Consider the following 27,961-nt stretch of genomic DNA (forward strand, 5'->3'; position numbering starts at 1 on the left):
ATTTGCCCAGGGTCATACAGCTAATAAGTGTCTGAGGTCATATTTGAACTCAGACCCTTAGGTCCAGAGTTTTATCCACTGAGACACCTAGCTGGCCCTCTAAAAATATATATTGTGGATAATCTACATTGGTAGAGGAAGCTCCTCACCAAAAGCTTCCTAAACCAATAAAATCAGAGATCCAGTCCTTTCCCCATAATATCCCCTTAAAAAAAGAACCACATGAAAAATTCATCTATTTGTTTTAACTTGATAATCTTCTTCCCTACGTCAGTGAAAAACTACTGGCTGTGAGACTGATTAGATTTATTCCAGGGTAACTTTGATCCTGCTCTTTCTCCCACCACAGGACTGCTCTCTTCTTATACTTAAACATTTCAGAGACAGTGTAAAAAGTACCTCTTCTGTCAGAAGGCAAAAATCACCTATGCAAGCAGAATATAGATTGGTGGCCTCCATATGTTGCTGATGCTAGGACCTTTCTCCCTCCTTCTTTCTCAAAATAAATTGCATGACTCAGGGGATGTTATGCTCAAGGACTCAGAAAGCATAGCCTCCCCCACCCCAACCACACACTCTAGTCATTTGATTTTAATTCAATTTGATGAGCATTTATTAAACACCTACTATGTTCCAGGTGTTGTGCTAAGCAATGGGGATACAATGACCAAAAACTAAACAGTATCAATGAAGGGAGGGGGAGACAGAGGACCATGGACTATTGAGATGTCAAACTGGAAAATCTCTGTGTGGAAAAAGCACATCTATTCCTGCATCCCCAGATGTTGTCCCCTTAAGATAAGGTCCTCATCATCTCAACCCTAGTTATAGCATTGTCAATAAACTATTTCATACTGTCTCCAAAGCATTTACTATTGGCCATGCATCTAGCAGGAACTAAGAGCAGATCTTCCTTTCATTCTTCCCCTCAATGACCTCCAGGATGCGCTGTCCTAAAGGAGAGTCTCCCAAGTACAAACTTTCCAGGGAGATGGTGTAACATCAAACCTTACCATCTGCCCTATTACTGCATCCTAAAAGTCATCCAGGTCTTTCTATTTGCCCTCTTCCTGTGCCCTCAGATCTTGCAGCACTGCCATCTTACCAGCAAGTGCAAACTAAAGACCCCTGGGTTTTACCATCTATCCTATGGCTGAACCCTTAAAATTCTGGGCCTTTCTATTTGTTATCTCCCCCCAGTTATAGTGTGAATTCCTTAACAAGGAACTTCCTCAAGCTTTTTCTGGTTTTTTGTTCAATTGCTTTTCAGTCATGTCCAACTCTTTGTGACCCCTTTTGGGGTTTTCTTGGCAAAGATACTGCAGTGGTTTGCCATTTCCTTCTTTGGCTCATTTTACAGATGAGGAAACTTTGGCAAAGAGATTTGCACAGAGTCACTCACTTAGCAAGTGTCTGAAGCCAGATTTGAACCCAGATCTTCCTGACTCCAGGCTGGTACTCTACCCACTGCACCACCTAGCTACCCTTTATGCATATTTAGTTTTGCTATAAGCTTTTCATACTTTGTGCTTGGCACACAGTAAGCACTTAATGCTTCTTCATTCATTTATTCATGTTTCCTGCCTGATAAAGCATTCTAAGGCCCCACTTTCACCTATAGGTAAAAGGACTAGTGAAGAAGACACTACCAGCCCTTACAGGCAAAGAGATCAGAAATATTTCTGATCCATTAGAAGACTAGAGTCAGGGGCAGCAAGGTGGAGCAGGGGATAGAGCACCAGCCCTGGATTCAGGAGGACCTGAGTTCAAATCCGGCCTCAGACACTTGACACAACCCCAATTGTCCCACAAAAAAAAAGGAAAAAAAAAGATTAGAGCCAGGCTTTCTTTGAGTCAGAATCTTTTTATTCCAATGCTCTATTTGATCTACTTATTTCAGACTTGAGGCACTGGGGACCTTTACAGTCTTCTGACTCATTCTCACCCAGTAAGACTGACTATATAGGTCCTTTCCCTACAAGAAGTAAATGTCTTCATTCAAGGCCTGTAACGTAAGCAATAGAGACAGTCACTTAAAAGAAACTAAAGCCAGCTTCTACCAGCTTGAGCCAGTTGTTAAATTTTCAGCAAATGCTACACATCAGAGTTTGATTTATGATTTATAATTATGATTAAGTCTATTTAAGAAAGTGATTGAGAAAATGTTAATGATGCAGATTAAACTTAAAAGTGTATCCTGCTGTTTCAGAGAGTGAAGTTGCACCAAAAATAAAGAAGGCATCCCAGGATTTTGATTCTTTCTCCCTCCTCTTTACAGCTGACATGACTACTGGGGTGTTAATATGACACCTTATCCCTGTGACAGACACCAAGTAAACCTCAAGCTCACTTGGAGTCCTGATTTCTGAATGTAGCTGCTTTGTGTTTGAGCTTTCCTTCTGTCAGGATAGAGAGGATCTGTTCCAAAGCTAATAAGCTTTCTTCTCCCAAGAAAAAGCAATCCCAGAGTTATCCTACCATCAAAACTGTCATAAAGCATTTGCTATAAATTATATTCATGGGCCAGATTCCATACTTTTTGTGTATGTAAAGTAACTACAAAAAGAATACTGGATGAAACTCTAATTAGGGTAGGAAGGCAGCCTCTGGCTCAGCAATTTCATTTTTACTCTTTCTGGGTGAATTATGTAGTGATATTCTGAGGATTAATGACAATGTAAATTAACAGATGAGAGCATGAAACAAATTAGGACCATCTACACATTCTACTTTCTGACAAGGATGCTAATATTCTCTGACAGTCATGTTACCAGAATCAACATAGGTCACCAAATGAGGGGCTCATTTTATTACTTCATAAAGGAAATTCAGAGAGATATTTTTTCCATGTCTGGTTTTTAATTAAATCATACCTCATAAAGTGACATAGTGGATCGCTACCTTTGGGATCAAGGAAACATGGGTTCAAATTCTGCTTTTACCACATGTTGGCTGTGTGACTATAGGCAAATCACTTATGCTTTCAGTGTCCCAGAAAACTCTCCAAGACTCTGTTACAAATGAATTGCAATACATAGATGGAAGGAGTTTCCATAAATTCTTTATATAGATGAACTCATAGGCCCACACCACATCTAACCACGCACCTAGTGACTTCCTTCCTTAAAGCTAAGACTTAAAACCAAAATTGGCAATCAAAATTATACATGAAACATGCACCACAGTAGAGCTGATCTAAGCTCCATACCCATATTGACTTTCAGTCAGACTTGTCAGTGTGGTTCTTTGACTTGGCAACTCAATCCTCAGACAGATCTAGCTGCTTTGTTGGTATTTCAACATAATTAATAAATCATGGAATATTAAAGCAGAAAAGGACCTTGGACATGATCTATTCTAACCCCTTCATTTAAAAAATGAGGACACTGGGGCCTAGAAAGCTTAAATAAACTCTCCAAGGTTACAAAGTCAGGGGGTGACAATATTGAGAGGGAACTGGAGAGTAGGTGACTTCTAAGGTTCCTTCACACCCCAAAATTCTGGAGACTTTAAGAGAAATGTAATATATTTTAAAGGTTCTATTACACTTATAAGTTTTCTTTTCATTTTAGTAATATTAGGTGAATATTAATTAAGTGAATAAAATTAGGTAAACTTAAACAAATCAAATCCTATCCTCCTCCCATTCATTCAATAAATGTTTATTATGTACCTACTATGTGTAATACATATATAAGACAGCTAGGTGGCACAGTGGATAGAATACTGAGCCTGGAGTCAAGAAGACTCAGTTTCCTGGTTTCAAATCTGGCCTCAGATACTTACTAGCAATGCAGTGAGCTCCTCTCCACAAACTCCTAACGATTCTAGAAAATGCATCAGATCAAGTCCTGAGGAGAAAAATTCAGAGAAAGTCGCAATGAATCCTTTGTCCAGCCCAGCTTGGCATAAGGAAATGGACAGGTCAGGCCAAGAGCAAGCAATTCAAGGAGCACCCCAGTGCTGAAGGAGAAGCTGTATACCAAGGCAAGAGGCAGTCTCAGACTGATGCCAGGGAACCACTGGACCCACAACGGGGCTCTGAGATGAGGAAAGATGACAATTGGCAGCTTTGTCACTCATTACCCAGGCCCTGGTCACAGATCCAAGGCAGAGTGAGAAAAGTACATGTACATGGCAGTGGTGTTCCAGGGCAGGGAGGCTTGGAGAAAGGAGGAATTTCAGAAGCCAACAGCAGCAGTTGTGCTAAGGCTTATTTCTCATGTGCAAAGCAGAGTTTCACTTCTGACCGAGCCTGAAGAGAAATAACCAAGGTAGGAATGTCAGAGAACCTACAAAAAATTTTGTGCTCTGAGCCAAATGAGCTTTCCAGCTAACTGATTAGGGGCAGAGTCCAGGAGCAGTCTTTGTATAGACCTAAACAGAGGTCAGGAACTTGCAGAGCTCAAACAAGAAGGGTCTTATCCTAGATTAGACCAATTTGGAAGCACTGAAAGTTTATATATCCCCAGCCTATTCCTCAGATCCTGGAATAACTGAATACTTAATACTCTAAGAAAGTAACTATAAGACCAACCCAGACTTTCTCTCAGGATACACTGCAGAGTACAGCTTTAAAAAGCAAGCCCAAAGTCAGGAAATAGGTGGGAAGAAAGGGAGAAAAAAAAGAACGCCACCATAATGAGCTATTCTGTTGGAAAGGATGTACAAGACACAAACACAGAACAGAATGACTCCAAAATATCTACAAGTATTGCCTCAGAGAAAGACACGGTGTGACCACAAACTCAACTAGAATTCCTAGAAGAAGCAAGAATTTTGAGAGAGAGAGAGAGAGAGAGAGAGAGAGAGAGAGAGAGAGAGAGAGAGAGAGAGAGTTAGAGTTTAAAGTATCTCAAAACAAAAGTGGTTGCTCTGGAAAACAGATCAAGGTGGGGAAATTTTAAGAATTATTGGACTATCTGAACACCATGACTAAAAAAAGAGCCTGAGACTTCAAGAAATCTTAAAACAAAACAAAACAAAAACCTGCCCAGATCTCTTAGAATCAGAGGGCAAAGTGGAAATAGAAAGAACCCATTGGTCACTTCCTAAAACAAAAGCCAAAATGAAAAGATACACATGATTTAGCAGCCACCACTCTAAAGGAACAGAGAATTTGGAATATGATATTCTAGAAGGAAAAGAACATGTGCTTCCAGACAAGAATAACTTATCCAGAAAAACTGAGAATAATTCTATAGGGTGAAAATGGATTTTTAATGAAATAGAGGACTTCCAATGCATTCTTGATGGGAAGACCAAAGCTACAAAGAAACTTCAAAATACAAACACAGGAATAAGGAAAAGCATAAAAAGTTGAACATTAACAACAATAAAGGACTGAACAAGGATAAACTACTTACATTCAAACATAGGTAAATGATGCTTGTGTCCCTTCTGAGTCCTGACATCATAAGGGTTCACAGAAGGAATCCAATTCATTAAGATTGGAGATAGTTCTAAAAAAGGGAAGAGGAATACACCGTGGGGCGGGTGGGGGCAGGAAAGTTGGGGGAAATTATCTTATATAATGAAGGTGCACAAGGCAACACATCTCTACAAACGAGAAAGAAGGATAGACTATCATCTGTACTTGTCTAAAGAAGGAAGAGCACACACACAGAGTTGGGTACAGAACTATATTTCACTCAACAGGGAAATAGGAGAGAAAGAGAAGAATGAGGAGTAGGAGGGCAGGTTAAGAAAGGGATTAGTGCTAAGCAAAACAAATTCTAAGGATGTACAAAAATATTTATAGCTCTTTTTGAGGTATAAAAAGAATGGGAATCTGAGGGAGTATTCACAAATTGAGGAATGGATAAACAAGTAGTGGTATATAAATGTTATAGAATACTATTGTGCTGAACTCTTTATCAGTTAAATTACCTACCAGGATTGCAAAAGATTAATGATTAAACATACCACCCATCTCCCAGAGAGGTGAAGGATTCAGAATGTAGAATAAACATTTTTTTAGCACAGGGTCATTGTGAAAATTTGTTTTCATTGACTATACATTTTTGTAATGAGTTTTATTTTTTTCTGTGTTATCAATGTAGATGGGAAGGTGGGAGAGCAAAAAGACAGATCTTGGCTGATTAAAACAAAACACAAAAAGAAAAAGAGAAAACATAGGAACTCTGATCCACATAATGACCAATCACCATTCATGGGTCCTCATGATGAAATAGCCTGCCCACCTCCTGACAGAGAAGTGATGGACTCAGTGTTCAAATTGAGACATTTTTAAAAATATGGCCAATGAGGAATTTTGTTTTGCTCGAAGACATAACAAGATTTTTGTTTATCCTACTTTCTCAATGAGGAGTTGATCTTTGTTTGAAAATAAAATTAAATTTAAAAATTAGAGATAAAGATCATTAGGAGGTAGCAACAAGATTTGGCAACTGATTAAATATATGCATTGAGAAAAGTGAGGAGTTGAGGGTAACATCAAAGTTTTAAACCTGAGTTACTAGGAGGATGGTAATGCCCTTGTAAGAAGCATAGGTTTAAACAAAAATAAAAATAAAGAAGAATAAGTTTTGATAAGGAGGTCTATTTTGGAAGAGTGGCACTTGAGATTTCTAATAGGAACTTGGCAATAAAAAACTGAACCTCAGGAGAGACTAGTGCTGGATATGTACATCTGGCAGTCATCAGCATGGAAATGATCACTGAATGCATGGGAACTGATGAGAAAACCAAATGAGAAAATAGAAGAGGGTCCACAGTGTAAAATTGCACAGATGAAGATACAACAAAGGAAGGTAAGATGGAATGGTCAGATAGGTAGGAGAAGCAAGAGAGAACAGTGTTATGAAAACCCAGAGAGAAGAGAATAAATATCCCAGAAGGAAGAGTAGCCAACAGTGTCAAATACTGCAGAGAGGTAAAGGAGGAAGAAGATTGAGAAGAGGTCTTTAGATTTGGCAATTAAAAGTGATAAAAACCAAATGGGGGGGGGGGCGCGGCAGCTAGGTTGCACAATGGATAAAGAACTGGCCCTGGATTCAGGAGTACCTGAGTTCAAATCCAGCCTCAGACACTTGACACTTACTAGCTGTGTGACCCTTGGCAAGTCACTTAACCCCTTTTGCCCCGCAAAAAAAAAAAAAAACAAAAACAAAAACAAAAACAAAAATCAAATGGTCAGGTGTTGGGAGTTGAGAAGATTGAAGAACTAAGAAGTTAGGACTTTAAAGAAAGCATCTGAAACTAGGCTGATATTCCCCTGAGGGCAGGATTTGTCCCAGAGAGGGAAACCCTAAATTAAGCACTAAACTCTAAACTAGATAACTCCATCTCAGGACTGGTTCAGTCACTCATGCTTCAGGAAAGAACATGCAAAGAGGCAGCCAGACTATGCCAAAGAGGTAAAGTCAATGCCTTTGTTCAGTCTCACCTAACTGAGCCTCTGCTCTAGCTGCCATGTGGGAGCAGTCATCATTTCTGCAAAGATCAAGGAGAGTACCACCCCAAGAAGAGAGGGGACAGGGGGAGGAGAAGGGAGAGGGAAAGAGGGAGAGAAAAAGAGAGAGGGGGAGGGAAGAGGAAAGAGGAAAGAAAAGAAGCAGAGAGAGTGTATGTGTGCATGTTACTCATACTTGTGCAGAGAAGAAGAGGTAGAGGAGGAGGGAAGAGAAAAGGTGAAGAAGGGGGAGTGAGAGAGTGGAAAGAGGAAGAAAAAGAAAAGGAGGGAAAAAGAGGGAGAGAGAGAATGAGATCAGAGGGAAAGAAAGAGAAAGAGGGAGAAAGAGGGGGAGGGAGACAGGAGGGGAAAGAGAGGGGGAAGAGCAAGGAGAGAGAAGTAAGATGAAAAGAGGGGCAGGGGGAGGGAGATGTGAGAGAGCTTCCATTCTCCTTTAAAACCAATGGTTACTGGGGCACCTAGGTGGTGCAGTGGATAAAGCACTGGCCTTGGATCAAGGAGAACCTGAGTTCAAATCCAGCCTCAGACACTTGACACTTAACTAGCTGTGTGACCCTGGGCAAGTCACTTAACCCTCATTGCCCTGCAAATTAAAGAAAAAGAAAAAAAATTAAAACCAATGGTTATTAATGCAAAGTACACAGACCCCTAGGGGTCCATGAATTTGGATGAAAAACAATTACTTCTTTATTTTCCCTAACTTATAACTGAAATTTAGCTTTTTCTTCAATTACAGATGTAGGCAGCTATGACAATTAAAAATATGAGAGACATAGTTTCTGTAATTTAATCATTTCATTAATAGGCTGGCAGTTTATTCATAAAAGGATGGTCATTGGCTGTCTCTCTCAGACCAAAGACTCCTAATGGCAGTGGGGTGGCAGTTTATATATCCTTTTAACTGTAGGAGGTCCATCACATAGCAATCAAATTTAATTGGTTGACATGATTTGGAGATGTGTTATATTAAAATGAAGTCTGGGTGAAGTCTACATGACATAAGTCACTCAAATCTCTGCAAGAATGACATCAGAGAGGGGCAGCTAGGTGGCACAGTGGATAGAGCACTGGCCCTGGAGTCAGGAGGACCTGAGTTCAAATCCCGCCTCAGACACTTAACACTTACTGGCTGTGTGACCCTGGGCAAGTCACTTAACCCCAATTGCCTCACTAAAAAAAAAAAAAGAATGACATCAGAGAAAGAATCTAGCCCCCACCCAAGCTGATCAGAGCAAAATAGTTTCCACCTAGGTGTGCCAAATCTCATCAGTAAAGTCCTTCAACTATCTAAACAAACAGATCTGTCTCCACCCAAGACTCCTTTGAGTCTTGTGGGTCCTTTGACCCACATGAATCTTTCAAGGAGAATTGGCCTTTGGAGTCAGGGGGAGGGCAGAATAATGACTAAGAAAGAAGGGGAGAACACTGGGTCCCTCAAGATATCAATTATTAATAATTATTTTTCACACAGCAGACATTATTCTGAGAAGTGATTCATATGTTTTACCAGGCATGACACCAAAAAGGTTAACCCCTATTTTAAACTAGCAAATGCTGAGGGGGACCAAGAGACCCAAGGTTTGCTGCAACACCCCACAGTGCCAAGCCCTTCAGCACAAAGCTCAAACACATATGGCCAACCAGAAGTGGTTCAGGGTCCCACAGATGGAAAGGGATCAGGGAGGTACTCACTTGTTTATGCCTATTACACTTATAATCTAGTTGAGAAGATAAGACATGTAAGCAAATAACTATAGACAAATTAAAATGTGTTGGATACCCAAGAAAAGAACACACTATATGAAACAGAGATCTCTTCTGGCAGGTGAAATTAGGGAATGCTTCATGAAAAGCATAAATAATAGTTGATAGGTTTAAAGGGTGGTAGAGTTTCAAAGGGTAAAGAGGGAAAGTCATTCTAAACATAAGAGAATGACTTGAACAGCAATCATTCTCAGCAGAGACAGAGAGATGAATGTGAAGAGGCAAAGTATGGAATTTCTTCAGAGAATGACAAGTACTATAACTTGACCAAAGAATTGGCAACATGGCAGCAAGTAGTGTGAGATAAGGCTGGGGAGGTAGATTAGAGCTATGTTATAACTGAGCCATAGCAGGCAGCTAGGTGGCATAGTGGATAAAGCACCTACCCTGGATTCAGGAGGACCTGAGTTCAAATCTGCCCTCAGACACTTGCCACTTACTAGCTATGTGACCCTGGGTAAGTCACTTAATCCTCATTGCCCCACCAAAAAAAAAAAAAAAAAAAGATAAAATAAGTGAGCCATGACTTCCAGGATAAAATAGTTAGTAATATTTATTCAGGAAGCAACCAGGGTGATTAAAGATTTTGTTTGTTTTGTTTTGTTTTGAAAGTAGAGGAGTAAAATGATCAGAGTTTTGCATTAGGAAAATTAATCTGGCAGCAGCATGGAGGCTGGAATGGAGCCACTGATGGCCAGAAGTTAGGATACCATTTAGGAGGCCGTTGACATAATCCAGACAAATGATAATAATAATAATAATGGCCTTTGCTAGGGGCAGCTAGGTGGCACAGTGGATAGAGAACCGGCCCTGGAGTCAGGAGGACCTGAGTTCAAATCTGACCTCAGACACTTGACACTTACTAGCTGTGTGACCTTGGGCAAGTCACTTCACCCTAATTGCGTCACTTTAAAAAAATAATGATAAAAATAACGGCCTTTGCTAAGGTGGGATAGATGCTAGAAAAATGCAGGAGTAGAACTGAGAAGGACCTGGTGACTGCTCTCAGTAACTAAGTCTGATAGAATTCCAATTAGAATTAATGAAATTAAATGAATGAATAAAAAGGCATTTATTTTTGCTACATGCTAAGCACTATGCCTGGCTTTGAAGATATAAAAAGATAGTCTGTTCTCAAGGAGCTCACTCTAATTGTGGAAGACAATACAAGTAGAAGCTGAGGGGTTAAGCAGATTAAAGAACTGAGAAGTTAGGGTATTTGAAAGAAGGCCCAGAGGTCCTCAGGGTATAATTACAGGGAAGATGGCAAGGGTCCTTAGGGTGCATCAGGTCTGCCTGCCCTGCAAAAGCACTCTGCCACCATTATAAAGTGGAAAATGAGCCTAGGGATCACATTAGAGAGAGGATTTTGGGTTCCTTAAAACAGGAGTGTGAATGGGGAGTCAGTGTCTAGCCAGAAGAGGAAAAAGCAAAGGGGAAATACCAGGTTAAGAGTGGTATTGGGCTCCAGAAAAGGGAAGGGGGAGGGCAGTCTCATCTGACACCAATTCTGATGGAGGCCCTCTAGGTACCCATGGAATTTGGAATTAAATCATATTTAGGGAAGCTAATGTATATGCTTAATAGAATTAATTGAAAGAGTTCCTGTTTCTGAGAAGCTTCTTCATGAAAACCGTAATGATACAAAAGAAATTTCTTTACCCGTCTGTAGAAGAAAAAATAAAATATGTCAAAAACCAGACTGTAACATATAATTAGATAGGAAGTGTGTTGAGTTAGCCCATTGATTTATCTGTATCTTGGACAGGATCAGCAGATGAGCAATCAGCTAGACCCAGAAATGAGGAAGAAATCAGTTTATATCATAAAGTCCATTCTCTTTTTTATTTTTATTATTTTTTTCTCTTTTTTTTTTTTTTTAGTGAGGCAATTGGGGTTAAGTGACTTGCCCTAGGTCACACAGCTAGTAAGTATTAAGTGTCTGAGGCCGGATTTGAACTCAGGTACTCCTGACTCCAGGGCCAGTGCTCTATCCACTGCACTACCTAGCTGCCCCATTTTTTTCTATTTTAGGTTCCAAATTATCCCCCTACCCAAATTCATTGAGAAGGCAAGAACCACAATACCATATGTATGTGTTATGTAAATATACATATATAGGCATATATATGCAAAATATATTTCCACACGAGTCATGGTTCAATTTACATTCTGAATCTATCAGTTCTCTATTTGGATGTGGATAGCATTTTTCATCATGAATCCTTTAGAATTGTCATGGATCAGTGTATTGATTAGAGTTACCAAGTCTTTCACAGTTGATTGATTATCTTTACAATATTGCTGTTACTACATTAATTGTTCTCTTAGTTCTGCTCATTTCACTCTACGTCAGTTCATACAAATCTTCCCAGGTTTTTCTGAAACCATCGTCTTCATCATTTCTTATAGCACAACAGTATTCCATCATGTTCTTATACCATAACTTGTTCAGCCATTCCCCAAACCTCACTATAAGCAAATGCCTGAAAGAAATATACTCCACAGAATTAAGTGAGAAGATCCTTGTTAATGAGAATCCAACCATTTATGCCTCAGGTTGTCATTTTCTCTTTGGGTCTATTACATCAGTCGTTCGTTGTCTCATTATTTATTTGCCAACTAAAATATAAATATTCCTGCAAAAGTTCTGGCATTTCCTTCTTACCAGGAAAATATTAATAGAAAAACCAATCCCTGTCGTCTCTCCCCACCCCCACCCATTACTGGAGCAGTGCTTCATCATTCTGAATTAAATTCAGTTCAATAAAACATTTCTAAGGACCAACTAAATGCTAGGCCTGAGTCCCATGCACTGAAAATAGAAAGGTAACAATGAAATAGATCATGCCCTCAAAAAGTTTACATTCTACAGGTGGTGGGTGTGGAAAGGGGGACAAATAATTAAATAAAAAGTATATACAAAATAATTTCAAGACAGAAATCAACAAAGTCCTCTCACAGGAGATGGCACAAAAGTCAGGCTTTGAAGAAAGCTAGAAATTTTAAGGGGTCTAGGTGGAAAGGAAAAGAGGGCATTCCAGATATGGGGGACAGGCTGGGGAAAACTGTGAAGGAAGAAGATAGAATGTATTGTACAATGAACAGCTAACAAGTCAATTTGTCTAGAATGGAAATTGCCTAAAGAAGAGAAATACAAAATATGACCAGAAAGGTACCTGGGAGTTGTTCAGGGCTTTAAATGTCAGGCTGAATTTGCTATCTTATCCAAGAAGCAAGAAGCAAGTGACACAGTCGGATATGTGTTTGGGGATCAATCCATTTGGCTGCTGTGTGGATTAGGTTCAGTAGAATTTTTATCATTTTAATTTTACAGATCTTACAACGATCTTTTGGGGCCGGAAGTGTATTGCCTTTTGGTTAATAGGAAGTTATTTTTGTTTTTTAATTAACTTGGTTTTTAAAATTATTTCTTTCTCAGAGGACACTTATAGTCTCAAGTACAGCTCAAGGTACATATACTGTTGTTCTACAATGGAGATTGTTTTCCATTTGTTTGTTAGACTAAGCTTCAGAGAAAAAAAGTCAATTATTTCTCACAAGTTCCTGAGAGATATTTATGATAGAGCAACAGAGGGTTTTTAGGAGAAGGGGATCTAAACTTGCAATTTCATGAGTCTGGGGAACTCCCTCCATCAATACAGCTCAGCAATTTATAGGGGATCCTCATAGTTAAGTAGTTGTCCAAGGTTACACACAGTCATTATGCATTTGTGGAAGGACTTGAACCCAGGTGTTACTAATTCTAGGGCAAGGTTTCTTAAACTTTTTGTGCCATGAACCCCTTTGCTGGTCCAGTGATGCCTATGGACCATGTGTCAAAATGATATTACACAAAATACATAGAATTCCAAAAGAAATACAGTTTGAATTATATTGAAATTATTTGAAATTATATTGAATTGAAATTGAATTATATTGAAATAGAGTTATCAAAATATTTCAAACAAAAACAAATCCACAAACCCCGGGTTAAGAACTCTGCTCTTAGGCTAACTTTCTACCCTGCTTTGCCATGCTAGTTTTAGAAGAACTAAAAACTTATTACATCCTAACTCTGATAGTTAGATGGTTATCATCAGTTTGCTGTTATCATTACAAAAGAGCCAACTAACTGCCTTTAAAAAATGTTCCTCCATCTCCAGACTTTCCAGATTACACATGCTTTTACAAGCTGAGTTGTGAAACTCCTTCTTGGAATGAATCACCCACAATGTGATGGGGAGACGTGTCAATGGGAAACAATGCAAGGGGATATAAGTTGGTCTGCTGCTGTAGGTTTTGTTCAGACCGCAAGTTTGCTCAACTTGTAAGGTCTAGAGCAAAGGTGGGTTCTGTGTTCCCATTTGCCCTCCACTGCCTGTTTCCAGCTGTGGTTTTGAATTTCCCGGTGACTGGGAGGACCCAGAACTATCTCTCCTTCTTTATGGCTGCTGATTTATTGGGACAGGTTGTTCACTGTACTACCACTATGTACTACCAAAGTAAAAGGGTTAGGCTATGACATATGGGTATAAAAGGGACTCTAGCAGTTGGTTGGCTCTTTTTTTAATGAGAGCAGCAACCCAATAACCATGTAACTATCAGAATCAAAGCAGAGAAAACAAAACAAATTAAAAAAAGAATCAAAGCAGAAAGAGAATAAGATTTAGAATTAGGAAACCTCACTTTGAAACCTAGTTCTGCCTCTCACTAGCATAATACTGAAGCTTGAGAAAATCATTTAACCTCTTTATGTCTTGGCAAAATGGGGATAATATTACTGATCAACCTACCTAACAAGGTTATTGTGAACAACAACAACAAAAAAACCCCACAGATGTTGAGAATTGTTTTAAAAGGAATTGGGGGAAAATAAAATATAATCTTGAAAAAAAAAGAACTTTCTCCTTACATGGAGCTTAAATCTGCCTCTCTTCAAGCTCCACCTATTCCTTCTATTTCTGTCCTCTGGAGCCCATAAAAGTAAGTTTAAAGCCTCTCTGACATTACAGCCCTTCCTTCAAATACTTGAATATTGCTAAGATTGGCCCTCCCTAAGTCTTAGCTTCACCAGGCTGAACATTCTCATTTCCTTCCTTTCTATGTAAAAATCTTGCTTCCCACCAGTAGAACATGTGCTCTCAGTTGTTTTTTACTTAGCTAGTAATTAAAGATTTCTGCCTCAATTGAGAATCAAGCCTATGATTTTGATATCTATTGCTATCAGCTAATTGAGCTAACTAGTCACTGATAAAAATCAATAAATTTTATTGACTGATTTTTTTATTAAGCTGGTTGAGCATTATTCTTTTAGTAATGAGCATTCAATTTCAGGAATTCCAAACCCAGTCTATGAATGAATGGTGAAACTCCAGACTAAAACCTATAGATACATAAAATGTCACTCCCAACATGGCTATGGATTGATTTTTCTCTTAGCCAGAAGCATCCCCAGGAATATCAACGGATTACAACATTAATCATAGAATCAATTATAGAATTGGAACGGAACTTTGAGATTGCCTCATATTTAAGAGATTGTCTCTTATTTTAAAAACATGTAAACAAAGACCTAAAAAGGGGAAAGAGTATGCCGGGTTGTATGCATATTAACAGCATTGTGTAACATGGCTAATAATACATATAGCATGACTATACTATTCTGTTTCTCTATAGATTTTCACTTCCTTGTGGTAGCATGAGAAGATCCAAATGTTTAGAACATTCTATCTGAGCATTATGGAGAAAGTAATCGCCCATCAGTTTTGTTTTGGTTTGATTTTAGCTGCATTTAAAATTTTAAATGGGGTCAGATTTAGACAATCTGGGTGTTAGGAAGAGTTCTCTTGAGGAAGTGACAGTAGAAGTTTAAATTGGGTGTGTGACAGAGCTTCTAAAGGCCTGACAGTCATCTGAACTAGATAAAATGTAATTGGGTAGGAAGTATCCAATGATGCACTTTTGAATTGGCATGGTCTCTGAAGAAAGAAAAACCACAAATTAAGAGTGCTTAAAAAAAAAAAAGAGTGCTTGTGAAAATTGGAGGGGCACTGTGGGCCGTCTCTAAATTTTGAGGTGACATTTGTGCTAAATTCAGTAAAACAATTCAGCATGAAGGAAGATTGACCACCACAAGCTGTACATACAGGTAAATAGCCTATTATTGAGATGGGGTGGGGGGAAGCAGTGGTGCAATCCAAGAAAGCAAACATTACCGAAATTACCTAATTTGGCAGAATACTATGAGGAAGTCCTGAGTTTAAGACTTAGTTAACAAATGTCCTATCAACAAGTAAACATTTGACTTATGGGTAGTTGCTAGAGAAAGGGAAAGTATTTGACCAATGGGCTGAATACACAAGGTAGAACAACTCATAAAAACTCAGCTTCTACTACCTCCAGAACACCTTTATGGCTATGGAGCACAGAAGTATGTTTAGAAATGGAACCAATAGCATAACCATTTTACCTGGAAAGACAAAGGACCAAGGGAAAAGAAGTCACAATTTGAAACAAGAAAACCACTGGCAAGATATAACCATAGAGACAGAGCCATTTATTTTCTGTTACAAATATCACCTTGATGGTCCTATGTCAGATGCACTTGAGAGAACTATGACAGTTTCTTCTAAATCCATCTCATTTAGACTCATAGAACCTTCAACAGAAGTAATGGTGGAAATTGAGAATGTGGAATGCACTGCTATACTAGACAGTAGATCTTAAGTGACCATCGAATTCTAATCATGCTATGAGAAATTTTTAAGAATAATTCTTGGGGCAGCTAGGTGGCACAGTGGATAGAGCACCGGCCCTGGAGTCAGGAGTACCTGAGTTCAAATCCAGCCTCAGACACTTAACACTTACTAGCTGTGTGACCCTGGGCAAGTCACTTAACCCCAATTGCCTCACTAAAAAAAAAAAAAAAAAAAAAAAAAAAAGAATAATTCTTCTACAGCCTATGAAAGAGCTAGGGATTTGGGTGGACCAAGTGACAAAGACTTCCCATACTTAGGATATGTAAGAGTGACCTTGAAGTTTCCTAAAGTTTTTGATGTCAGCTTGGGTCATTGAAATCCTGGTGGCCAAAGTACAAAAAAAGTTAAGTTTAGCACTATAAGCTTATAGATATGATAAGAATTGTGATCAGCCAATTCAGGAAGAGATGCAGAAAGGTCAGCATATCATAAAAGAGCCAGAACCATCTAAGTTATCACCAGGTTAACTTAGTGTTGCAAAAGAAGCAGGAGAAGTAGGTATACATATTGTGAGACAATTTCAATGCTTGCCCATTTTAACGTATGCCTTGCACATAAATACATATGTTAATGGATGTGTTAATTATTTTTAGTTTCTTGCATGTAAATAGCGATATCTGTCTATTGGATATGTATAATATTGCTACTTATGAATATGCTAGTAATTAGGCAAGTTTTATTACAGTATAAGCCTATTGATATTGTTATTGTGAGTTATATTGGTTATATTGCTATTTGTGATCATTTGCTTGTGTATTATGAGTATACATGTATGTTATAATGTGTGTTATATGTCCTGTGTATAGTTAATATATTTAGTCCAAAGCAGCCTTGCATATTGTATTTAGATTTCATGCATATAATACCAATGGAGTGGATAATCATTATAACAAGTATTGATGTTATTTGCAGAAGTCACATGGGTACTAAGTTGCAGATCTAGGATTCAAACTGAAGCCTCCAACCTAAGATCCAGAGATTATTCCAATAAAACAAAAGCTTCTTTTTATAGGCCAGGAAGTGATGGCTCCTCCTGTAACATTTTGTCCTACAATAGTCTGAGCCAACTGATTCAGCCCTAATTAATATCAAATGAATTTGACTGAGTCAAAAGAATATGTCCTCATCCTGCATAAGTCCCAAATACAGGCTTTCTTGCCTATAAATTCACCAAGTTGATCAGGGGACTCCTACTTCCTAACCCTTTACATAAATATTCTCTATTAGGATTTTCTAAATATTTCATGTAAGCTCCCTGAAGGCAGAGACTGGAATAGATGGAATTTCATCTAATAGATTATTTCTCAGATCCCTTCCTAAAATTTTGTGAATCTCTCTTTATGATTACATAAATACTGAGCATAATGTCCTAAATATCTCATCAATATATAATAACTAAGCATTCCTCTTTTATCTTTTACTTCAAATCCAGCTTGCAAGAGAGGTGAAGGTATAGCTTAACCTGAAATTTGGTCTATAACCTGCCTCATCAGAGATTCAGATTTCACTGAGGTTTACCAGTGAAGAATTTGTTGATGGTGGGTTTTAAAGTTTCAAAGGGACACTGTGAGATCTCCTTTCTCAGAAGACATAAAGAGTCTACCAGATAGGATATATATGTGGCCTTCTCTGACAGCAGACTGATTTATACAGTGGCCTTGCAAGGTACCTTTATAGCCCAAAGATTTTAAGATTGTCCCATCTATCTGAGGTTCTATCTCAAAGAAGAAAGTATATGGAAATATCACTAGACCCAAGCATGAACAAAAACATATAGCTAAGTATTACTGTGTATAAAATGTTGAATATAAAGACAGGAAGACCCCATTCCTAAAACACTTAACTAGCTATATGGCCATAAGCAAGTCAATTAACCTCTCTCAATCTAGATTTCCTCATCTATAAAATGATCAATAATTTAAGTAATAATAGCAAATGAGCATGAGTAATACTAGGACCTACCCTCATGGGATTGTTGGAAGGATAAAATGAGATTTTATTCATACATATATACATATACACACATATACATAACATATATACACAATATACATATTTATATTCACACCAGAAAGTCCAATATAAATTATAGCTATTGTCAGAGCCATGATTCAAACCCAAATCTCTTCATTGCCTTATACCACCCGCTCTCTGAAATTTATTCTATCGCTTGTTCTGATGTGCTGGTTCCAGTGTTGCCCACAGTGTCTGGGAGTCTGTTTGGTCACCTGAAGAACCATCACAAAGAGAAGCCTTCAAATGCCCTACCATTTATCTATAACAAAGATCCTAACTGAAAGGTATTTGTTCTCCTTTACAGCTAAAGTTGAATGATGCAGCATTTTCTGAGTGTTAACATTAGCTAAAGGGAAATGCAACACAGTATCCAGAGCATGATCCAAGATTGAGTTGATGTTATAGTCCTTGTGCAAGGCCAGGCCAAGGGTGTGGTAGTGTGGCAACAGCCACAGGCTAAGTGCATGGTGGTAAGAAGTGGAGATAGAAGGGAAGAGAAGGAAGGAAGACAAGATTCACAGAAGATAATAGGAAACAGTCCAATAACTTGAAACATTTTTTAAATGTACATATTTATTCTGAGCTTAAAATTGAAAGCATTTTTTAAAAATTTTATGTAATTCACCAGCATTGAATACTTATCCTCTGCCACTAAGGGGACCTTCAGCTCTGGACCCATAAAGGTTCAATCTCTGATCCTTTAGGCCCCCACCCCATAGCCCCAGGGGAAAAAATTGCTTAAGGCTTAGGTATGGTTCATATCTATAGTCTCCCCAAAAGGGAATAGGAAGGTTTTCAATGTACACTGTCGTTCAGGTATAGGACAGCTATTTCACTATAAAGAAATGTTTACAACTCTAAAGACCCATAAGCACACATTAACAAAAACTTAAAATATGATACAGTAATCTACAACACCTATTTTCGATTCCTAGGAGGCTGATACTTAAAAAGCTAATCATAGAACAATTAGTGGCACTATCGAATAGACATTTCCCTTTCACCTTGACTTTGTACTGTCTGAACAACTCTCTAAAGGTTCATGTCTTCTGGCCATACGAGCCAAGACTTGGGCTTATCACCCTTTTAAGGCCATTTTCCCCTATCAGGGTACAGTTACAGATACCTCTTCCTGATATCAATCATCTCCAACTGAGGGCCTGACTTCTCCTGACTTCTCAAAAGCATGAGGTTCCCTCCAAAGCTGGAAACATCCATCTCCAGATTGTTGTTTAGTCACCTATGTTCAGGGAAAGAAACACAAGCAGGAGAAGCAGACAAAAAGCCTTGAGGCCCAAGCTCAGGCTCACATAGGTAGCACATGTATATAGCTACCATGACTTCCTGATTGAAGAAGAGAGCCTTTCCTCCCCCATCCACAGGAAATCCCTGGATGGAAACAGTTTGGGAGAGGAGGAGAAGAGTGGGAAAGCAGAATTTGTCTCTTTTTAAATTCTATTCAATGGATAGCTAGCCCCTCCTGGCTTAGAAGGGGACTGCTTCATCATCTCAAAACAAAGTTCTTCATCACAATGAGCCAAAGACCATGTAGCCCACTGTATATCGAGATAGAGGGATAGAAGATTCACTTATTAACCCCCCATTAAACCTTACATATTGAAAATTCTGAGTTTCAATAACTGACATATGCAAGTTTGTAGAAAGGAAGACAAATATTGAAGTCTGAGAGTTAAATCTCCATGAGAAAACTTTAGTGCTAAAGATTCAGGAATCCCTGGGAACAAAAAACCCTTTTTTGGATCCAGTACAGACACACACATATATATATATAAAATACATACATATATGTATATGTGTGTATGTGTATGTATTTATGTATGTGGGCAGGTAGGTGATGTAGTGGAGCATTAGGCTTGGAACCAGGAAGACTCATCTTCCTGAGTTAGAATCCAGTGTCAGACACTTATTAGCTGTGTGACCCTGAGGAAGTCACTTAACCCTGTTTGCTCAGTTCTTTATCTGGTAAAATTGAGCTGGAGAAGGAAATGGCAAACCATTCTGGTATCTTTAATAAGAAAACCCAAATGGAATCATGTAACTGGAAAATAATACTTTTATTAAAAATAATAATAATAATAAAATAAAGTTTATCACTAGAAAATTAAAATATATAGATGGAATTTATTTTAAAAATAAGTTGATGACTCCCTATATTTGCTTTCTTATGAAGGAGCACATAATTATCCAGGTCTCTGTCAATCTTTGTCATGAGGTAGACATTTTCAATGGTTGTCCCCCATGCCTGAAATTGCTTTCTCCTTATCCCCATCTGCTGGCTTCTCTGGCTTCCTTCAACTCCCAGGTAAAATCCTACCCACTCCTGGAAGCCTTTCCCAATCCCTCTTTTTTTTTTTTTTTTTTTTTTAGTGAGGCAATTGGGGTTAAGTGACTTGCCTAGGGTCACACAGCTAGTAAGTGTTAAGTGTCTGAGGCTGGATTTGAACTCAGGTACTCCTGACTCCAAGGCCGGTGCTCTATCCACTGCGCCACCTAGCTGCCCCTTCCCAATCCCTCTTAATTCTAGTGCCTTCCCTTTATTAAAGATTTCCAATTTGTCTTGTATGTAGCTTTTTTGTCTGAAGTTGTTTGAGATATATTGCAATGGTCAAATCAACAGATCTTGGCAACAAATTGGATAGGGGGAGTGGCAGATAGAAAGGAATCAAGAATAACATCTAGATTATAAACCTGGGGACTTGAAAGGATGGTGGTACCCTCAACAGTAACAGGGAAATTTGAAAGGGGAGAAGAAAAAATGAGTTCTATTTTGGACATGTTGGATTTAAGATGTCTATAAGACAACCAAATTGAAATGTCTAACAGGCAACTGGAGATGCAAGACTGGAAGTCAGGAGAGAGGTTAAGGATAGATAAGTAGAATTAAGAGTCATCAGCACAGTGGTAATAATGGATTCCATGCAACCACTTTGCATATGACACAGATTCAAGGCCTGTCATCTCATTTGTCCTCTTCTGGACACAATCTCTAGATTGCCAATTTCCTCCTTAAACTATGGTGCTAAGGATAGAATATAATACTTCAGATGAGTTCTAATGAGGATAGAGTACAAGGAGACTCTCACCTATCCCTGTAAGCTACTCCCCACTCTTAATATAGCCCAAGAGCTCAATGACTTTTTTGAATACCACAACACACTGATGAATCAGGCTGAGTTTGAAGTCCAATAACCCACCTCTGGATTTTATTTTCATGACTTCTGTCTATCCATATCGACCTCATTTCATCTTTGTGATGTTGATTTTTGTACTTGAGTACAAACACATCATTTATGCCTATGTGAATTACCAGAAGTATGCAGTTGTTATCCATTTTGAAAAGTCTTGAAAGGGTCTCTGTTAGGTCGTGGATATGTGGCCCAGGAAGACAACACACCTCTCTGTTGTTATTATCAAGTGGAAAAATAGCTGCCTGAGTGTCACTGAGCAGTAAATCACCTACTACTACTATTTTTCTTCCTCTGCTTTGTACTGGATGATCACTCACCTGATAGTTACTTTGTCATTCTTGGGAGGACAAGACTTCCTACTTTCTTCTCAGAGCATCAAGCTCCATCTAGAGAGAACAGAGGAGTCTCAGATCTGTTTTTAGCTCTAATTGTATAGGTGCCCTTTTCTGTCCTTTTCTCCTCAGGATAAACATTCTTCTATTCTCTATTATCTTGATCCAAGTCAAGTCTGCCCTCTTCCACTCACTATCCTTTTTTTCCATTGCAGCCTTGCTTCTGTTTCCTTTAACAACCCTTTATCCTCTCTAACAACCCAAAATAGAAATGTTCTTCCATTCTCTTCAAATCCTGGGGATCTGCCTATACTTGGGAGACAGACAAATCACTCAATTGTTGCAGAAATAAAACATCAAACACTTGGTATAAGTCATTACACACAATTGATAATGGATAAGATTTTCAGCCTTGTTTCTTGAAACTGTTATTGAGTTATTTCAGTCGTGTCCCATTCTTTGTGACCCCATTTGGGGGGTTATATCTACTGAACTTCATCTTATTATATTTAGACTGGCTTCACAAAACTCTACAATACATCCTGAAACAAATTAAAATGTAATTGGAAGGAGGGCAGCTAGGTGGCACAGTGGATAAAGCACCTGCCCCAGATTCAGGAGGACCTGAGTTCAAATCCGGTCTCAGACACTTGACACTTACTAGCTGTATGACCCTGGGCAAGTCACTTAACCCTCAATGACTAGCAAAAAAAAAAAAAAGTAATTGGGAAACACTTAACAAAATAAGTAAAAATATAATACAACATAGAAAATATTAATTTGTGGTTTTCCAAGTTCATTTCATTTGAGTTTGATACCACTGATCTAGATAGTCAAGATCCTTTTGGATCTTCTCATCCAGGTGTTAGCTATCCCTCCCAACTTGATATTATCTGTGAATTTGATGAATATGCTATGTCCTTAATCAAAGTTTCTAATCAAAATGTTAAATAGCACAAGGTTTAGTATAGATCTGGGGTCTCCTTTGAAAAGAGACCTCCTATCATGAGACAGCTAGGTGGCACAGTGGATGGAGTACCCGCCCTGGAGTCAGGAGGACCTGAGTTCAAATCTGGCCTCAGATACTTGACACTTACTAGCTGTGTGACCCTGGGCAAGTCACTTAACCCCAATTGCCTCACCCAGAAAAAAAAAAGAAAGAAAAGAGACCTCCTATCACATGGACACTGAGTCATTAGCAACTACTTTTTGAGTCTGGCCATCCAACCAATTCTAAATTCATCTGATTGCATTATTGTGTAATCAGTATCACTCCATCTTCTCCACAAGAAAAGTATGAGATTCTTTATCAAATGCTTTGCTAAAATCTAATTAAACTATATTCACAGCATTCCCCTCATCTACTAATTCAGTAAGATAAATAAGATGTTACATCAATTCTTGATGGAGCCATTCAAACTCTCTGTAATTGCCACTTCCCTTTCTAGATGGCTTGCCAATCATCTTTCTAATAATTCACTCTAGAATTTTCCAGGAGTATTTCACTTTAAGCTCACTGGCCTATAAATTCACAAACTCCATTCCCTTTCTTTTTTAAAAAAATTAGGGTATTCCCCTGTTTTCTATGCTCTCTCAAATATTTATCAATCATATCTGCCAATTATTTCAAGACCTAAGGATGTAGTTCATCTGAACCAGATGATTAAAGTTTACTTAAGTCCTCTCTTATTGTCTCCTTACTCATCTTGGGTATTGACTCCTCATTAGTCATTTTTGGTCCCCTCCTTTGTAGAGATCATAGAAACCAAAAAAAAAAAAAAAAAAAGAATTCAGCAGCTCTTCTCTCTTTCTGTTGTCACTTACCACCTTAAGAAGGGTCAACAAAACTTAGATGTTATATGTCAGCCACTGTTTTAAGTTCTGAAAACAAAAAGAAAAGTAAAGGCTGACCATTTTTGCCCTCAATAAACTCCCTTCCAAAGGAGAAAACAAAATTTTTTTAAAATGTACATAAAAGATATGTACAGTGCAAATGGAAGGTAATCTGGAAGGGAGGGAATGACCAGGAAAGGCCACCTGTGGAAAGCAGGATTTGATCTGTCTTGAAGGAAGCCAGGGTAACCAAAAAGGAGAGCATTCCAGGAATGGAATTTACATTTCCAGTGAAAAGCCACAAAATAGTACAAGTGAATATAGTTTCCAAGTAACAGCAAGAAACTTGGTGTTGCTGTATTAGAGAGTAAGTGGAAGAAGACTGGAAAGGCAGGAAGAGGCCAAGTTGTGAAGGGTCATAAAAGCCAAGCAGTGCATTTTATATTTGATCCTGTAATAGGAAGTCAATGGATTTTTTTTTTTTTTTGAGTGGTGAGATGACATGGTCAGACCTGTGCTTTAGGAAAATCACTTTGGCAGCTGAATAGAGGCTGCATTGGAGTGGGGAGAGACTTGAGGTGAAGAGACCACCCAGAAGGCACTTGCAATAGTCCAGAAGTGAAGTGATGAGGGTCTGTACCCAGGGGGTGGCTGTGTGGGAGGAGAGAAGATGACTTATATGAAAAGACTTAGCAACAGATTGGAGAGATGAGATGAGGTGGAAAGAGGACTAAAGAATGACACCAAGGATTCTAGCCTGGGTGACTTGGAGGATGGTGGTGAGTTTGATAGTAACAGAAAAGTTCAGAAAAGGGGAGAGTTTAGGGGGAAAGATAACAAATATCTACCCTTACTTTGATCCATCTTTTTCTCTGGATAACTCACCTTCCTTCCCTCTCCAAAAGAAAAAATAAAATAAAATAAAACAAAACAACCTTTCCAGCTCTAAATTTATGAAGATTTTCTGAAATGAGCCCCACCCCACCCCCACCCCCACTTCCAGGAAGAAACTTCCAGCCAGTGCTTGGCACAGATGAGATCAAACTGAAAACGAACTGGAAAATATTAAGATTACAGTTAAACTTGGTGCCTTGGGGAAAGATGAACAAGTTAAGATAAATTTAAAGATCCCAGAGCTCACCCAGAACATACCTGGATGTTCTAGATTGTGAGAACCAAAAATATGCCTCACCTGAAAGGGTTTACTTGAGATAGGTCATAACCTGGGCTGTGGGTTTTTGTTCTTGTTCATTTAACTTTTTTTTTTTTTTACAAATAAAAATAAGAAGTTCTTCTTTCCCTGCCAAGCTCTCTCCTCCAACACACCACACAGCTGAGCCCCATTTATAAAGTTCAGAGAAAGAGTGAGGGGCCAAAGAGTGGAAGAAAGTTTAATGACATGGAGAGCCAAAAAGTGGAAGGGCAGAACTGGTCAGCGAAATCAAGAACTGGCTGGAAAACTGCGGTAAGGGCAGGTGCCAGCTAAGAGTGGGTGGAGGGCTGGGCTCCTAGCCAGAGCCTAGGGGAAGGCAGTGCGTTACCTCTGCCTCTGGGAGTGCAAGCGGGCTGGCAGAACTAGCCGGGAGAAGCCCATCCCGCCGGCCAACCCCACCACCACCATCCATTCTCGTGCTTCTTCCTCGCTTTGCCAACCTGGGGCACGGACATCCGCACCTCCTGCTGAAGGAACGGCAGAAGCAGCAGCATCCTCTGTAGACAAGCCTCAGGCAACGCAGCCGCCGCTTTCTTCCCCTGGGTGCGGGAGCTGACTGGCCCACTTTTCTTCTTTACCTCGACACCTCCCACCCCACTTAGTGGCCAGTACTAGCCCGGCGCACCCACCACACGTCTGTGCTTTGCTAGTGGGGCTTCACCTGCTCTGGGCGGGTGTCCTGGCTGCAGGGAAGAGGAGAAGGCTCAGATCAAACATTCACTCGCTCCACCTCCCCTGCCTCCACACTTGGCTTGGTGGAGCTTGGCCGCGACCCCCGAAGAGTTGTTGGGTGGCTGCCACTGACAGACTGGTTAACAGCCTGCAGCCCCAACCAGCCCCTAGCCTGCTCCCTGGGCTCCCCCAGCCTTGACACTCCCTTGCTCCTGGCCTTGGGAGACCGGAGTCTCCCCGCCTTCCCCATTCCTCCGAAGGCTGGGTTAGCCCGCCTCCCCCGGCCCCAGTTTGGCCCCCACGGCCCCACAGCCACTACCCAGGCTCCGCCATGCTGGGGCTCCGCCGGGACCGGCTGCTGACCCTGCTGCTGCTCGGGGCACTGCTCTCCGCTGACCTCTACTTCCACCTCTGGCCCCAAGTGCGGCTCCAGCTGCGGCCACGGAGAGGTCGGGGGGGCTGCTCTTGCCCGAACTCGGCTGGCGACCCCACCGCCCCGCCCCCGGATTCCGCGGCTGCCACCGCCTCCCGCCCCGGCGAAGCTGAACACAACTTTTCCCAAGTACAGCCGGGAGAACGGAGCGAGGAGCAGGGCGGCCGCAGCGCCGGCCGCCAGGACCTCCCCTCCAAGCTGCAAAACCTCTTTGCCCACCCTCTATATCGAACCCTCGAGGAGCCGTCTCTGCAGGGACCTGAGGACACTCTTCTCTCCAGCCGGGAAGCGCTCCGCTATTACCTGAGAAAGGTGGCGCGTTGGAACAGGTGAGATGGGCCCCCACTGCTCCACCAGGCGGCGTCACCACCAGCTCCCCGACACCCAGCCTTCTAGGTACCTTGGGGCTGACCTCTGATACCTATCCGCCCTCTCAGGCTGGTCACTCACCAAAGCCATCCTACCTCTTTGGGCACTGTGCCCGAATGCCCTTCCCAACACACACCCGCGCGCGCGCGTGCCCGACCCTCTAGTGTTGATGAGCCCCAGTACCCATCTGGCACATATCACAAGCCTAAGACCTGGACCCCGGAATGTTAATGACCCCAGAGGTCAGTTTCAGAGAAGGCTCAAAGGCACAGGAAACGTTTATATATTTGACACATCTTAAAAGCTAGCTTTCCTCCCTATCCCCAGCTCTCCTTGTTTTTTCCCCTGCCTCACTTCCTTGCTTTGGGTCCCTGACCCACTTTTTCTTTTTCTTTTGGTTCTGAAGGGAAGCCTCTGCTCCACCGTAGTTTTTCCCCACTTGGAGTTCCCTACGAGAGCAACCACGAGAAGGCATTTTTGGCCTTGTGGCAAATTCGAGTGGCTTTGGAATTAATCCGAGATACAGCCCGACTTTACACCCACCCCTTTTTTCTTCTTGTCTTTTTCTTCTTCCTGGCCACTGTCAGAGGGAGGAAATGGGATGCTAGTGAAGGCAGAGAGCATATTGTTTTGTTGTTAGGGTTACAGAAGGAAATTTGGGGGTGGCTGTGGAAAGGATGTCTTTCTATGTTGACTCATTTATAGAGATTTTACCCCCTACGTCTTTGAAAAGCTTTTGTTTTTTAACGTGAGAGAAGATAGTTATCTACTTGGGGGGGGGGGGTTAAAACAAAGTAAAATGGGACAAAACGTATCAAGTAAATTTAAAATAAATGTTCCTTGAAGGAAGAAAGGAAGGGATGAAGGGAGAGAGGAAGGGAAGGAAGGAGAAAGAGGAAAAGAAAAGAAGAGGAGGAAAAGAGGGAGGCCGGAAGGGAGGGTATAGGAGAAACTGATGTGCTCTTCCTGTTGTTCCAGTTAATGGCAAAATAGTATTTTTGGGTGCTCAGGGCTCTATTTTGAATCTTGGACCTGTGATTTTATTGGTATGCTATCCATAACTCCATCTATCAAAGCTGACAAGCAGCAGTTATGCAGTTGCCCTCAAGGTACTGAAAGCTTAAATGCTTTGTCCACCTAGCTGGTTTAGGTCTGAGATGGAACCTGAACTTACACCTTCCTCCCTCCAGACTGGTCCCAATTCATTGTACCATGCTGCCTCTCTCTGAAGGAGAGATTTCTATCACTTCCTCAAAGTTCACTTTTGTATCTTTCTTTTAAAAAAGATACAAAAGACTTCAAGATAAGATGTCATGGAATTGTGTTATCTCTCTAGAAGGAAGAATGGCTTAACCAATAACTTTGTTGAAACAAAACACTATTCCTCTCCTGTGAGTCAGAGCCTGAATGTTTGACATCACTTTGTAGGACTATAAGCATTTTGCAACAACTTTCAAGGAAGCAAGAGGATAGGAAATCATCATTATTTCCGAAGAGTGTCCTTGGCTGAAATCAGTGTAGTAAAAAGCCCAATTGCAGTTCTTTTATGGAGAGTTTTAAATTAGAGAAGTAAGTGGGCATCAATGGATTTCATTTCTAATTATGTGCAACACAAAGGAGCTTGGGATTGCTTCTCAAGTGTTGTAATTTTCAGCATTTCCTTGTTTTCATCCATAGTAGGGTGTATCAATAGAAGGAAAGATTGGTAAGGCTTCTTCATAATGTCAGGCTAAGAGGCAAATGGAAGTGACAAAAGTGCTAAATTTGAGGAAATTCAGATTCAAATTCTGGCTCTGCCACTTAATACCTATGTGACCTTGTACAAGTCTCATAACTTCTTTGGGCCTCATTTCCTCTCTGGTAAAATTAGGAATCTAATTCCATTAACATTTGTTCAAATTCTATCAAATTCTAGGCCTTGTAC

At 40.1% G+C, this 27,961-nt stretch overlaps 1 protein-coding gene and 1 long non-coding RNA gene across 3 annotated transcripts in view; one reads left to right on the plus strand and one right to left on the minus strand.

Moving 5' to 3' along the window:
* Positions 1-1,887: 1,887 nt before the first annotated feature.
* Positions 1,888-26,072, minus strand: LOC122753242. Its single transcript, XR_006356261.1, has 5 exons — positions 25,972-26,072; positions 23,342-23,398; positions 21,503-21,571; positions 3,787-3,851; positions 1,888-2,005 (listed from the first exon to the last, which is right to left on the minus strand). It is a non-coding gene; the product is annotated as an uncharacterized LOC122753242 (long non-coding RNA).
* Positions 24,916-27,961, plus strand: part of FAM20A (FAM20A golgi associated secretory pathway pseudokinase) — a 64,356-nt gene continuing 61,310 nt past the window's right edge. For both annotated transcript variants that reach the window (XM_044000523.1, XM_044000525.1), the window contains exon 1: positions 24,916-25,997. In XM_044000523.1, coding sequence (XP_043856458.1) covers positions 25,567-25,997 — 431 coding nt within the window. In that variant the 5' untranslated portion in view covers positions 24,916-25,566. The remainder of the gene's footprint in view (positions 25,998-27,961) is intronic.

The sequence above is a fragment of the Dromiciops gliroides genome, chromosome 4, assembly GCF_019393635.1.
Source record: "Dromiciops gliroides isolate mDroGli1 chromosome 4, mDroGli1.pri, whole genome shotgun sequence".
Taxonomy (NCBI): domain Eukaryota; kingdom Metazoa; phylum Chordata; class Mammalia; order Microbiotheria; family Microbiotheriidae; genus Dromiciops; species Dromiciops gliroides.